We start from the raw sequence: 15,681 nt of genomic DNA, 5'->3' as shown, positions 1-15,681 counted from the left end.
GATACTAGATGGAGCTGTGGGGCGGGGGGGGGGGGGGGGGGGGGGGGTGCAGCGGCTGGAAATGAACCTGCTAGTCTGAGATGGGATGAGATTCTAGGCATAGGAGGGGAAGCTGTGGCGGGCTGCATCAGACCAGTCAGAGACGCCGTCCTTAGGAGCATCTCTCGTTATGCCAAGTCAGCCTATGCAGAGAACTGTAAGGAGTACACTTTGCGTTTGATACGGCTTTGCGCTGATCGACAATGGAAAGCTAACCGCGATGTTGTTGGAAGCAATGAGACTTTAAGGTGTGTGTTGTTCTGTGCAGTGGGTTAAGAAGGAACTGAAAACTCGAAATGGAAAAATACTGAAAGTTCCAAAATTGGATGTTTTCGTTTTTTCCCCTGTAGACAGACACACCTTTCACTGATCTATGAATTGAGTTTTGGGAAAGAAAGAGACCTACTGGCCATGCCTGATTTTCTTGAAGCGAAATACAGGGATTTTTATTTCTCATTGTGTCATTATTCAGTACTGCATTCTGTGCTACTGTTAAAAAATAAGCGAGGTGATGCTGTAACCTCACTTGGAAATGAAGCATGGCACGTATATCTTTACCTAAATTTTCATTTATATACTTTCGTTATTATAAACTGTTCGCCTACATAGCTGAGTGGTCAGCAGGCGAGAGGCCCGGATTGCGGAAGAATACCAGGCGAGAGGCCCGGATTCGTCTCCTGGCCGGGATTCGTCTCCGCTCGAGGACAGGGTATTGTGTTGTCATGATCGTTTCTTCCTCATCGACACCCAAGTCAGCGAGGACTCGCACCAGGTGACCGTTCTACCTAACGGGAGGTCCTTGCCACACACACACATTTCATTTCAATCCTGAACTTGTTACACTTTTGCAGCACTTGTTCTGTCAGACGTTACAAATGATAGTTTCATATCATAATTTGCGTTCCTTCGAATAAATTGGTTTGTAATGTGACTATAACGGCTCTTCCCTGTTTTCTTACGTTTTGACATTTCGCACATTCAAAGTTTTCCAACTCCAGTCTAGTAACTGAAATGCTTAGCTTCTGCCTCAGCATAAAGTCGCGATCCCAATATACGAGTAAACGGGCTAAGCGTCGAGACGGATTGTAAAATAAGAGTCAAAGTCTGAAGAACTAAGTTTCTCCTTCGAATGCGAAAATATTTTGTCTACACCGACGTACGCGGGGAGAAACGATCATCATCATCATAAAATAAGGGAAAATCAGAATTCGCACGGAAAGGTATAGGTGTTCGTTTCTCCTGCGCCCTGTTCGAGATTGAATAGAGAATTATTGTGAAGGTGGTTTGATGAATCCTCTGCCAGGCACTGAAGGTGATTTGCAGAGTATCCGTGTAGGTGTAGATGTTTTCCCTGGGTGTCAGTTACCCCTAGTTGGGTCATTGCATCGAGACTCCAGCATTAGCACGTGATGCAAAGCAGTGGGAGTCATACACACTGTGAGACGAATTGATGTACAAAGCCGGCGGCTTCCAGCAACGGCAATCCCAGCTCTAGCGTATCTCGTATCGTTCGTTGTTTCGCTAGTTAGTTATTCATTCGCCAGTCGAGCTGGAACATAATCGGGGCTTGCAAGGACACTTTAACAGATGTTGCAAATTAACCGACGCTTAACTGAAGCAAAGAACAAGACCTAACAATCATGCTCGAAGCAAGGGAAAAAAAATTCCTCGTTCACATATTAAGGGCGTTTTACTTGCCATCAATAATCAAGTTTATTAGTAATTATATTCCTGATATGGATTTTTGCGAGAGATTGATGGGGAGATCCCACTGTTGTCTTTAGAAGTCTCCAGATCAGTGATTCCATTCGCGACAATTTATAGGTATGAAAGTGAAGAAAGTGTGTTAGAAGTAATCAGTAACGGCCGTCTCATTGGCTCAATATTTCTCGACTTAATGAAATAGATAGGGAGAGATGTGAGTTTATTTGTTTTAATACTGACTAAATGGAATGTACGTCTGAAAAGTTTGGCTACTGGCCTCAGATACAGGAAACAAGGCTTACAAACAAAATACCTTTACTGGCGTTCTGCGTCATCACCCTTTAGCTACATAACACTTCTGACATCGGCTATATAGCTGATGGAATTTGTCAGTAAACGCTTCTTGTGGAATCGTTCGAAGCACCGTGTTGTTGGATATGCGCGTCGTTACAGCAGAGATCTCGTGCTACCAGTACGATCTGGAGGAAAAGGGACATTCGGTGTCGTGGTGTGCGCCGCCTCTCTCGAGTGGTAATTCGTGATGGCTCGAGCCCTTGCTGTCAAAAAGACGCCCGTCATCCACTTAGTCTTGGGTTTTGTCAGCCGGCAGACGGCGAACACCGCTGTGGCAAGGTCTCCGGATCGTATCGGTAGCGCCAGCTTTTGTCTCCCGTAATTATCCGAGCTTGCAATGACGTGTGGCCGCGGTGCATCGGGCGATGCCACAAAGAAGCGTTTGCTGACAGTTCAGATTCCAGCAACTTTACCGACTATGTCTTAATTGTTTTGTAGCAATACTCATCACTTTGAACACCAGTACAGGAACTTTTCTTGTAACTTTTGATTCCTTTATTTTCTGAGACCATTCCGCACACTTTTCAGACATATCTTGTATTACTTATCTTCTTGTAATTTTAAAAACATGACTGTCAATTTTTTCCACTCGTAAGTGTAGCTATGTGTTGAATTTCGTTAGGCGATTCTCGTTCTGGGGTACTGGTTATCAGAAAGGTTGGGAACCACTGCACCGCTATCTCCATAACCATAAACTGAAACCATTCTTTTTTTTCTGAACACTCCTCCGGAAGGGTGTAAGGAGCATAACGCGTTTAGCCTACGAAGTACCCAGTACATAAATGTAGAAACAGAAGCACAACGTGCTTGTCACGCTCTCTGTGCGGTGATCGGCAAGCTCAATTGGAAGTTGATTCCGATCCTGGGAACAGATATTCGACTATCTGAAGGAGTTGTTGAGATCAACTGACAGCGCACTTCGTCTTCCCAGTGTACGGAATCAGAATAAAAACAAGAATAAGAATTCTACTACACAGGCCGTATTGGTCACGAAGGTGGACGCACAGCTTGAGGCGGACTCGCAGCTTGTTGCACTTCTCACAACATATCATTCCTAGAGGTGAAACAAGAATTAAATGGTAAAAACGCTAGCATCGACTGACATTAGTCACTTTCTAACCAAACTACACTGTTTAGTATCCTGCACTTACAGAAACCTATAGAAACTCTATTATGTGTGGCCATTGATTATGTTGTAAGAATCGAGTGTTCCCTTCACGAAGTAGTCTCTTACTCTGTGCATCATGCAACACAAAAGTCTCGTATCTTACTTGCAGTAAGGCTGATGGATAGTAGTAGAAAGTGGAAATCTCAAATACATTCATATTGCACTGCCCGACAGGAAAGTGTACCACCGAAGAGATATGGTATAATGTCAATGTAACTTCGTACATGTATGCGCACAAAATGACTAAGGGTTGCAATTTATCTGTGAAAGGTAAAACGGTCACCAGAATGGATTGGTGGTGTTTTTGTTTAGTGTTGTTGCCAGATACGGTAGAATAAGAGACGTCAACAGCGTGAGATGCAGAGCGATCATTGTAAAGGACACGAGCATGCTGTGTACTCGTGTGAAACAGGTTTAGCAGCACCTGACAGAGTACGAAAGGAGCCTTTTTGTGCGTCTCCTCTTTGCCAGAGGGTCGGACCGTGCAGTACCTATATTTGTGGGGCATTCCTATGTGACAGTGACGAAATGTTGGACTTTATGGGAATATAAGGGTAGATATACTCGACATCAAGATTGTGGTTGACCACCAGAAGGGAGGGTCGCCGTTTTGTGCCCCAAGCACATCGCAGCCCCTTCACAACTGCCACTGCCATCCGAGAACAACATACTGTCATCCCAGACCACTGGTTGGAGACTAACAGTAGCCAGACTAGGGAATTTTCGTGCCACGCATACACTGCCGCTAACACCAACGGCGGTGTCTGAGCGGTGCAGTGCGGGAAAGAGTGGCCAGCTGACGAAAGGCGCCGTAATTCGATCAGCGATGATTCGCGGTTATGCAGTACCACGGATGACCACCGTCAGCGACCTGGGGAGAGGTCCCAGCGAGGCACGTCAGTCTTAGTCCTGAAGTCGTGCAGTGTGGAGCCATCGGGTACAATTTCAGGTGAGGACGTCTGGCGATTGAGGGAACTCTGATGGCACAGCAGTGCGTCACGGACATCGAGCGTCCTCGTGTGTTACTTCTAATATGTCAGTATTGTGGTGTCATTTTTCAGCAGGACAATGCCCAAAAACACGCGGAATATGCCTGTATGAACTGTCAGGGCGATTTTCAAGTACTCTGATGGCCATCTAGATCTAGATACGCACATCAGGCTCCGACAGAACGTGTGTGGAGTCAGTCAGGACGACAGCACTGTCCCAGTGGGTATCGAGGTGCACTTCCAACAGTTGCAAGCCGAGGCAAAGGAATCAATGAGAGCACCCGCGCCAGAGGGCGGGTGCAAGGTCGTACTGATGTGTGGGCTCATTACTCCCAAGTTCTCCTCAGATCGCAGAAATAACATCACATACACTCTCAATCAGAGAAGTTTCATTCCTTCCCTTTTGGGTGCTTCACATTTTTTTGACAGGAGATTTGTGCTTCCTTCCCGCCGTGGTTATCTTTAACATATTCCCTTTTTGTTATAGTTCATAAATTGAAGTGAGATTAGACCAACTGTTTCGCTGAAACGGTAGCAATAAATGCAGAGGCCTTGCTGTAATCCGAACCAAATCAATCAGCAGTCACAAGAAAGTGCCTCAAACATTTTGTAGTCGTAATGAATGGCGGAAGACTGTTCAAAGAAGGAAAAATGTAACGCAAAAATTTAGGCTTATACCTGCAATGTGTACGTTTTTTTGTCTGGTAAGCCAATTTTGGGGTGAAATTAAAGTCCTTAAATGAAGAGTTCTCAGAAGGATGGCACAACAGTATGTCATAAAATATTTGGGGAGGAAAGAAACGTATATGTAATTATGTTTCGCTGAGGCGAATCTTCGGCGATGCACTCTCATACGTTTATCACTCAAGTGGATATCGCTTTCAGCTTTTATAGGCGCTACCTAAAAAGCGCAAACGGGATGTCCTACTGCTCTCTATAGAAACAATGTGTGAATAATAATTATGCTTACTCCATCTATGCACCAATAGCGCTTTCTTGTAAAGTGTTTAAATATTATGTTACAGTACATAACATAGCTTCATACAGTATTGCAAAACAGTCCTTCAAAGTAGTGTGTTCAGTTAACGATTTAAGAATTGTAAATTGTAAAGGACGAGGTGTACAGGGAACCTGACCCTAACTTAAAATTTAACCTAGTTTATGATACTTTTGTGAGTATATTTGGAAACAGTTTCCCCAGGAAAACAGTTAAACGTAATTTAAGAAACTGTAGTTTACTAAAGGGATGAAAATATCCTAGAAATAGAAAAGGGTATCCAGAAACAGTGAAACATTATAAAAACTACTGCACTGAGGATTAAAAATTCCAGAAAGTATGTGATTATATCCGAGATTAGTACCTCTGATAATGAAATTAAAACAATTAGGAATATTCTTAAAAGGGAAACAGGGCAACTGAGAGCAGAAGAAGACTATGTATCTATCAAACTCAATGAAAAGTTTCTTAATAAAAAGTCAGAAAGAGAAAATATTTTCGTAATCCTTTTTTAAGTGTGTAGAGAAAATAGGATCCAGCTATTCATTAGAAAATGTAAGTTTGTATCTGGAAGAGGCAATACCTATGCAATTTGATAAAACTGAAATTCAACCCACCTCTCCTGCTGAAATTAGAGAAATAATAAAGTAGAAGTTCGCATGGAATTTATGGCATATTCAGCAGAGTACTAAAAGTTGTTCCCCAAAAGATAAGAAGGATTCTCAGCCACATATGTCGTAGTTCACTGAAACAAGAAAGCATTGCATATCTGATGCTAACAACAACCGCCCAATTTCTATTATGACAGATTTCTCCAAAATTATTGAAAAAGTAATGTATTCAAGAATAGCTCCGCATATTTGTAAAAATGAAGTATTAATAAAATGTCAGTTTGGTTTTAAAAAGGTTTTTCAACAGAAAATTCTATATGTGCTTTCAATGATTAAATATTAAATGCTCTCAATAACGAAACATCACCCATTGGGATTTTTTATGAACTCTCAAAGGCGTTTGACTGTGTGAATCATAAAATTCTTCTAGGTACTCTTAAGTATTGTGGTATGAGCGGGAAAGTGCACAAATGGTTTAATTCATATTTAACTGGGAGAATGCAGAAACTTGAAATTAACAATGACAGTCTGCAAAAAACCAATAGAGTCCTGTAACTGGGAAAATATCAAGAACAGTGTCCCACATAGTTCAATCTTGGGTCCCCTATTCTTCTTAATACATATTAATGACTTGCCACTCCATATTCATGAAGATTGAATGCTAATTCTTTTTGCTGATGATAAAAGTATAGTAATCATACCCAACAAATAAGAATTAGCTAAGGAAATTGTAAATAATTCTCTACAAATGGAGTCTCACAAAATGTTGATAAGACACAGTTCTATACAGTAAATGGCATAACACCATTAATAACTACAGACTTTGAACAGAAATCTGTTGCTAAGACGGTATTCAAAATTTCTGGGTGTGTGCATTGATGAGAAATTGAACTGTAAGAAACTCATTGATATTCTGCTGAAACATTTCAGTTCATCTACATATGCTGTTTCAGTAATTGCAAATTTTGGTAATTTTGGTAATAAACATATCAGTAAATTAGCCTACTATACCTATTTTCATTCACTGCTTTCATATGGCATCATATTTTAGGGTAAATTCATTTGCAAAAGCGCGAAATCAGAATAATAGCAGGAGCCCACCAAAGATCATCTTGCAGACATTTATTTAAGCAATTAGGGATATTCACAGTACCTTCACAATACATATATTCATGTATGAAATTTGTTGTTAATAACCCATCCCAGTTCAAAAATAATAGCAAAGTGCATAGCTGCAACACTAGAAGAAAGGATGATCTTTAATATTGACTTTGGCACAGAAAGCGGTGAATTATGCTGCTACAAAACTCTTTGATCATTTACCAAATAGTATTAAAAGTCTGACAGATAGCCAATCAGCATTTAAAAACAAATTAAAAGGGTTTCTGGATGTCAACACCTTCTACTGAAAGATAAATTTTGAGATATAAAGTATTTCTTTCTAGAAAAATTAATGAGAATGTGTATTTAAACCTAATGGTAGATTGACTCGTTCCACATCATTACGAAACTGTCTTATTCATGATATATGGAACAAGTATTATTATACAGGGTGTACATCACATCCGGGAACACTTTCAATTATTTATTGTAGAAGAACCAAGCATTGTACATATATCATACATATGTCATTTTGAGGAGAAACCCTGAAACTTTTTTTTCCATGTATACCGCCACAGCGTATTTTAGTAATTTGCCGTTAGTCAGCGCTAGACGTAAACGTGGCGTGCTGCAGAAGGAAACGGATGTTTCATGAAATGGCGTCCCCGATCACTAGATCTCACTCTGTGTGATTCTATTCTGTGGGGATACATTAAAGATCAGAGCTCCGGGAGAGAATACGACGATGCCATGCTGGGACGGGTAGGGCAAGAATTCGATTACTTTATTGACGTCTGCTGGGTCACTCATGGTTCGCATATCGTATGTTTGTAAAAAAACAAAAACTTTCAGAGTTTCTCCTCAAAATGCAATGTGTATGACATCTGTACAATGTAATGAAGTATTACATGTAACCATGTTTGTTCGCCACTGTTATTACGTTACTGCTGACAACATCGATTAGTTGCAAATTCTTAAAGATGTGTGAGTAAGTTAGTGCACCAAACAGCGGTGAGAGAAAGTTGTTTTCGTTGTGTTGTGCAGACGAGAAGAAGCTGAAGATCGAAGACTTCTTGCCCATCTACTCGCAGGTGAAGAAGGAGAAGGAGGTGGGATCGTACGAGGACTTCCTGGAGTGTCTCAAGCTGTACGACAAGGCGGAGGACGGCAAGATGCTGTCGGCCGAGCTGTCTCACACACTGCTGTCGCTCGGTAAGCTTGCCACGGCTGAACCGTGTGTTAGTGACGGGAGGTCATAATGGCGGGACAGCTGACTTGTACAGCCAAGGATCTAAGGCTTTTTCGTTTCAGTCACAGAGGTACTACTGAGTATTCATCACAACACCTATCTTAACGTAATAGGTTCTAGGGTTCGATCAAACTCAATTTTCGAAGAAAATCACCTCGTTTGCTGGAACCAACACACACACATGTGTGTGACAGATTTACTTCAAATTTTTACACGATACACTATTTCAAATTCTAAAGGTGGCAGGGGTAAAATACAGGGAGCGAAAGGCTATTTACAATTTGTACAGAAACCAGATGGCAGTTATAAGAGTCGAGGGACATGAAAGGGAAGCAGTGGTTGGGAAGGGAGTAAGACAGGGTTGCAGCCTCTCCCCGATGTTACTCAATCTGTATATTGAGCAAGCAGTAAAGGAAACAAAAGAAGAATTCGGAGTAGGTATTAAAATCCATGGAGAAGAAATAAAAACTTTGACAGAATTACAATGTCATCGGCGAACCTCAGAGACAGCAAAGGACTTGGAAGAGCAGTTGAACGGAATGGATAGTGTCTTAAATGGAGGATATAAGATGAACATCAACAAAAGCAAAACAAGGATAAAGGAATGTAGTCAAATTAAGTCGGGTGATGTTGAGGGTATTAGAATAGGAAATGAGATACCTAAAGTAGTAAAGGAGTTTTGCTATTTGGGGAGCAAAATAACTGATGATGGTCGAAGTAGAGAGGATATAAAATGTAGACTGGCAATGGCAAGGAAAGCGTTTCTCAAGAAGAGAAATTTGTTAACATCGAGTATAGATTTAAGTGTCAGGAAGTCATTTCTGAAAGTATTTTTTGGAGTGTAGCCATGTATGGAAGTGAAACATGTACGATAAATAGTTTGGACAAGAAGAGAATAGAAGCTTTCGAAATGTGGTGCTACAGAAGAATGCTGAAGACTAAATGGGTAGATCAGGTAACTAATGAGGTGGTATTGAACAGGATTGGGGAGAAGAGAAATTTGTGGCACAACTTGACGAGAAGAAGGGATCGGTTGGTAGGACATGTTCTGAGGCATCAAGGGATCACCAATTTAGTATTGGAGGGCAGCGTGGAGGGTAAAAATCGTAGAGGGAGACCAAGAGATGATTACACTAAGCAGATTCAGATGGATGTAGGTTGCGGTAAGTACTGGGAGATGAAGAAGCTTGCACAGGATAGAGTAGCATGGAGAGCTGCATCAAACCAGTCTCAGGACTGAAGACAACAACAACAACACTAATAAAGAAACTATTTGAGAACTTTGATTACAATATTGAACTTCAAGCGTGTGTGTTTTAGGCCTCCAGCAAAAGAAGTGATTTTCTCCGAAAATTCAGTTTGATCGCAACCTAGAACTTACTATGGTAAGATTGTTGTGGTTGGTTGGTTGTTTTGGGGAAGGAGACCAGACAGAGAGGTCATAGTTCTCATTGGATTAGGGAAGGATGGGGAAGAAAGTCTGCGTGCCCTTTGAAAGGAAACATCCCGGCAAGATTGTTGTGTTGAATACCAAGTATTTCTCCGGGGACTGAAACGAAAAACAGCTAGCTATAATGGCCGAAAGCTTTAATTGTGTCTTTTTGTTGTGCCTATCTGCGACTCTACATCTCCGCTATATGGTTGGTAGTAACTTTCCTTTTCATAACATTGTTACATTCCATCCTGGATTTTCCATTGTTTGATTATATTGCAACAACTGATCACCACAACGTAAATTCGACCTTTAGAAAAACTTACTAATAATATTTCAACACAAATAATGCAACAATGCTTTATATGACAATAACAAACAGCTGTGGGCGATAAAAGCAGCAATTTAAGAAAAGCCGGCCACACAACCTCGAGTAATTCGTAACTAGACACGGCAACCAAGAACAGAATTTAAGACCATGTCTTTAATAACATTTCTACGTAAAAGATGTGCCAATATGCAAGAAACGCAGAATGTGAAGAAAAGACTGTGCACGTACAACGATTTATTCGTATGATAGCAGTATAAAAACTTAAATAGTTAACAAGTTTCAGTATGTCCATCTTTTCAGAGATGATTACAGGACTCGGCTGATCGGTACTGGATGTCAAATCAAACATTTCAGCCGTCTAATTTCCAAATTGTTATTTTATTTTCTTGCGATAACAGTTTAGAAATAGACGGCTGAAAGGTGTTCGATTTAACATCCTGTCTAGTTTACAGTCACCACTGACCAATATAAATATATTGGCTACCGCCGGCTTGACATGGAGACACGTTGACAACATCTGATGTATAGCGTAAAAGCTCCTCCCCCGGCAATACCTACCGACATTATTCAATAATACATGGACGTAGAAGTTCTCACAAGCTACTTTAACCTATAGGACTGCAGCAAAAAGTCAATGGTAGTAACGTTAATGGAGTTACTTTGGTGTTTCTCGAGGAATGTTGGAAGTGCACGCTCTGAGATGTGACGGGGAGTTAAGTTATTGTATAAATGTGGCTCTCAGCAGTAACCAACAAATCTACAGCAAGCAGGTGGCGCATTTTGTTGAGATGAACTAAAGCTAAAATTTAATATGATTTATTTAGAACCTTTCGATGTCCATGACAATGGAGATAACTGCAGTTAGGGACGTGCTGCAACTATCGCAGAACTGTGCAGCTCGTGAATTCCACGATGCTACAGAAGTTCTAACCACACCTTTGCGATGTGAAAATTATTCAAGAATACAGTAGTGAACAACTTGTGACATGTAATCCACACTTGATAAAGTGTACAGCAATGACGCGGATCACTATAGTGACTATCCCTAAGATATACCGGTTACGATCAACACGTTTCTGAATCAGTAACGGAATGCTCGCTAACTGCCCCCAAGTGCCCTCCGATTTATTCGTTGGCTTCACCGACTCGAAACCAAACTATCACTTCGAGTGAGACAGGCTGCAGCTTACTCTATAACACCGAAGAAAACTCCCAACGAGGCAGGTGGGGAGGGACAGGGGGGGGGGGGGGGGGAGGAGGAGGAGGAGGAGGAGGAGGATGATAGAAAAGGCACATCGCCCGTTTGCTCGCCTCACAAGCGTTCTGACCAATGAGTCCATTGGTCCAGACGACATTTCTCACACACTGAAAGTTTTGCCCAGTACTACCACGTATATGGTTAAAGCAAAACGACTTTTTTGCACATATATACGTGGATAATATAGGTAGTAGATTTATCTTTTAGTTGAAATGAGTACCTGTAACTATCCAAACTTAATATATTAAAAAAAAAAAAATCAGTAAGATTTCAAGTTTACTTTTCACTAACACACACATCTCAATGAAAAGTTAACTTGAAATTTTTTCTTATTGCTCATCCACTACAGCAGAAATTTAAATCGGATGCCTTTGTGTAGTAAATTAAACTAGCGTTAAAATTTTCATTTTGCCCATGTTTTCATTAATTAGTTAACATGTATGTAGAAGTCCACTGCAAAATAAGTGCTCAAATTATAATTAACCTTGTAGTTGCTGTTGTAAATGTATACTGACGTAATCAATGTCGCCCTAAACAATGGTCAAATGTTAGATAAATGAATGTTACAGGTGAGAGACTGACAGATGAAGAGTGTGAGTCCATCCTGAAGGAGTGCCTCGACCCTGAGGATGAGGACGGTTTTGTTCCCTATGCTCGTATGTATACATCTCAAAGTTATTTGTGTAAAGCAGTCTTCATTCCAGTTTTTCTATTTTTTTTTTTAAGTTTTTAGAGAGCATAGTTTTAGCTATTCTGTGGGTACAAACTGGGCACATATATGAACCAATTTTCCTAGCTCCGTGTAGATTCCTAACTCCATATAATCCTGAAAATTTGCGCTTGTGAATTTTTAATAGCTGTGAAAATACACTCCTGGAAATTGAAATAAGAACACCGTAAATTCATTGTCCCAGGAAGGGGAAACTTTATTGACACATTCCTGGGGTCAGATACATCACATGATCACACTGACAGAACCACAGGCACATAGACACAGGCAACAGAGCATGCACAATGTCGGCACTAGTACAGTGTATATCCACATTTCGCAGCAATGCAGGCTGCTATTCTCCCATGGAGACGATCGTAGAGATGCTGGATGTAGTCCTGTGGAACGGCTTGCCATGCCATTTCCACCTGGGGACTCAGTTGGACCAGCGTTCGTGCTGGACGTGCAGACCGCGTGAGACGACGCTTCATCCAGTCCCAAACATGCTCAATGGGGGACAGATCCGGAGATCTTGCTGGCCAGGGTAGTTGACTTACACTTTCTAGAGCACGTTGGGTGGCACGGGATACGCGCGGAAGTGCATTGTCCTGTTGGAACAGCAAGTTCCCTTGCCGGTCTAGGAATGGTAGAACGATGGGTTCGATGACGGTTTGGATGTACCGTGCACTATTCAGTGTCCCCTCGACGATCGCCAGAGGTGTACGGCCAGTGTAGCAGATCGCTCCCCACACCATGATGGCGGGTGTTGGCCCTGTGTGCCCCGGTCGTATGCAGTCCTGATTGTGGCGCTCACCTGCACGGCGCCAAACACGCATACGACCATCATTGGCACCAAGGCAGAAGCGACTCTCATCGCTGAAGACGACACGTCTCCATTCGTTCCTCCATTCACGCCTGTCGCGACACCACTGGAGGCGGGCTGCACGATGTTGGGGCGTGAGCGGAAGACGGCCTAACGGTGTGCGGGACCGTAGCCCAGCTTCATGGAGACGGTTGCGAATGGTCCTCGCCGATACCCCAGGAGCAACAGTGTCCCTAATTTGCTGGGAAGTGGCGGTGCGGTCCCCTACGGCACTGCGTAGGATCCTACGGTCTTGGCGTGCATCCGTGCGTCGCTGCGGTCCGGTCCCAGGTCGACGGGCACGTGCATCTTCCGCCGACCACTGGCCACAACATCGATGTACTGTGGAGACCTCACGCCCCACGTGTTGAGCAATTCGGCGGTACGTCCACCCAGCCTCCCGCATGCCCACTATACGCCCTCGCTCAACGTCCGTCAACTGCACATACGGTTCACGTCCACGCTGTCGCGGCATGCTACCAGTGTTAAAGACTGCGATGGAGCTCCGTATGCCACGGCAAACTGGCTGACACTGACGGCGGCGGTGCACAAATGCTGCGCAGCTAGCGCCATTCGACGGCCAACACCGCGGTTCCTGGTGTGTCCGCTGTGCCGTGCGTGTGATCATTGCTTGTACAGCCTTCTCGCAGTGTGCGGAGCAAGTATGGTGGGTCTGACACACCGGTGTCAATGTGTTCTTTTTTCCATTTCCAAGAGTGTACTTGTAGAATTTAAAACTAAACATGTGGGGCACATGCAGTTGGTAATAGGAGGGAGTTGAGCTATTCATGCATCTGTTACGTATTGCATGCTCCCCACATTTTCGTTTAAAATTCTACAAGTAGGCCTATTTTCATATGTATGAAAAATTCACAAGCACATATTTTCAAGATCGTCGGTTTGGGGTCAGGAGAAATTAAGTTGCCCTGACTAATCAAGTATTTAGTTTGAAATCAATTGCAAAATTTGAACCAAGCATAGATGGTAAAGTGACTTAATAAATAATAGTTTAACATACTGAATTGAGAACCACACTCCATTACATGAATAGTTCAGATCTATGCTCTTTCTTGCCCTCTATAAATTTTACTGCGGGTATTTTTGGTTCCTCATAGGACTCGTGGATACCATAAATACTCTTAGTGCTTTTTTATTCTTCGAACCATTTTTGTTCATTAATAACATGAATGCAAAGTTTTCTCCTTATTCATTTCTTAGTAAGTAAGCTGAGATAATTATGAATGCATTTAATTTTCCCCCTAGTTTCTAAATGTGTGTGGTTTTTTGTTATGAAGTAAGAGACACAAAAATGGAAATATAGACTTTCAGAAAAGAACAGCAGCCAATATAAATAAGCTATATTGTGCGTTTCATAATTGAATCAGACTTTTGAAGTAAGTAATTAGACCACTTACTTTTGTTTGTAATAATTTGATTTTTGTTTCACATGTTAGTTGCACAACAGACTTGCTCAAGGCCAGAGTCAGGTACATTAAACAAGGCTTAAGATAGTCACGAATCTCATAAAAATTTTGTTTACTGACACAAAAGGGAATCGTTTCGAGTAGAGTAATGAAAGGTCTTGAAATATTAGCTATAAATGATGGAGCTGAACACTCTAGAATAAAATAAATTGTGATCCAATTTAAACATATTTCATGATAATGGCATCGGTTCAGAGTTTACTTGTGCATTTTGCACTCTACACAATTATACCCAAATATTGATATAGAAATATCTTTAAGATCATTTTGACTGACAGGATACACTTCAATATTAAAAAATTAATGCTGTTGTAACATTTTGTTTACCCTAGGTGGCTGGTTTTATTTTCAGTACACACACAAGCAACCTGTTGAAACAGCACGCAAATTTTGGCACTGATGACACAGTAGTAGGCAGGAAAATATAATGCATTACTTAATGATTTAAGTAAAATAGAAAGAAACTTCCACATGTGAAAAATATATTAAAAACAAAGATTCCAAGACTTACCAAGCGGGAAAGCGCCGGTAGACAGGCACAATAAATAAAACACACAAAATTTCTAGCTTTCACAACCGACAGTTGCTTCTTCAGGAAAGAGGGAAGGAGAGGGAAAGACGAAAGGATGTGGGTTTTAATGGAGAGGGTAAGGAGTCATTCCAATCCCGGCAGTGGAAAGATTTACCATAGGGGGAAAAGGACAGGTGTACACTTGCACACACATACATATCCATGCGCACATACACAGACACAAGCAGACATTTGTAAAGGCAAAGAGTTCAGGCAGAGATAGGTTGGTGTTGGTGGGAAGTATCCAGATAACCCGGATGGTGTAACACTGTGCCAAGGTGTGCTGGCCGTGCATCAAGGCATGTTTAGCCACAGGGTGATCCTCATTACCAACAAACACTGTCTGCCTGTGTCCATTCATGCGGATGGACAGTTTGTTGCTGGTTATTCCCACATAGAAAGCGTCACAGTGTAGGCAGGTCAGTTGGTAAATCACGTAGGTGCTTTCACACATGGCTCTGCCTTTGATCGTGTACACCTTCCGGGTTACAGGACTGGAGTAGGTGGTGGTGGGAGGGTGCACAGGACAGGTTTTACACCGGGGGCGGTTGCAAGGGTAGGAGTCAGAGCGTAAGGAAGGTTGTTTTTCGGATTTCATAGGGATGAACCAAGAGGTTACGGAGGTTAGGTGGAGGGCGGAAAGACACTCTTGGGGGAGTGGGGAGGATTTCATGAAGGATGGATCTCATTTCGGGGCAGGATTTTAGGAAATCGTATCCCTGCTGGAGAGCCACATTCAGAGTCTGATCCAGTCCTGGGAAGTATCCTGTCACAAGTGGGGCACTTTTGGGGTTCTTCTGTGAGAAGTTCTGGGTTTGAGGG

At 42.1% G+C, this 15,681-nt stretch overlaps 1 protein-coding gene across 2 annotated transcripts in view; it reads left to right on the top strand.

Moving 5' to 3' along the window:
* Positions 1-15,681, top strand: part of LOC126293549 (myosin light chain 1) — a 70,290-nt gene that overhangs the window by 44,225 nt on the left and 10,384 nt on the right. For both annotated transcript variants that reach the window (XM_049986815.1, XM_049986816.1), the window contains exons 4-5: positions 8,008-8,175; positions 11,803-11,889. In XM_049986815.1, the coding sequence (XP_049842772.1) occupies positions 8,008-8,175; positions 11,803-11,889 (255 nt within the window). The remainder of the gene's footprint in view (positions 1-8,007; positions 8,176-11,802; positions 11,890-15,681) is intronic.

This window comes from Schistocerca gregaria, chromosome 10 (genome assembly GCF_023897955.1).
Source record: "Schistocerca gregaria isolate iqSchGreg1 chromosome 10, iqSchGreg1.2, whole genome shotgun sequence".
In the NCBI taxonomy this organism is placed as follows: Eukaryota; Metazoa; Arthropoda; class Insecta; order Orthoptera; family Acrididae; genus Schistocerca; species Schistocerca gregaria.
The sequence above is the reverse complement of the archived record's forward strand: the minus strand, read 5'-3'. Positions and strand labels throughout refer to the sequence as shown.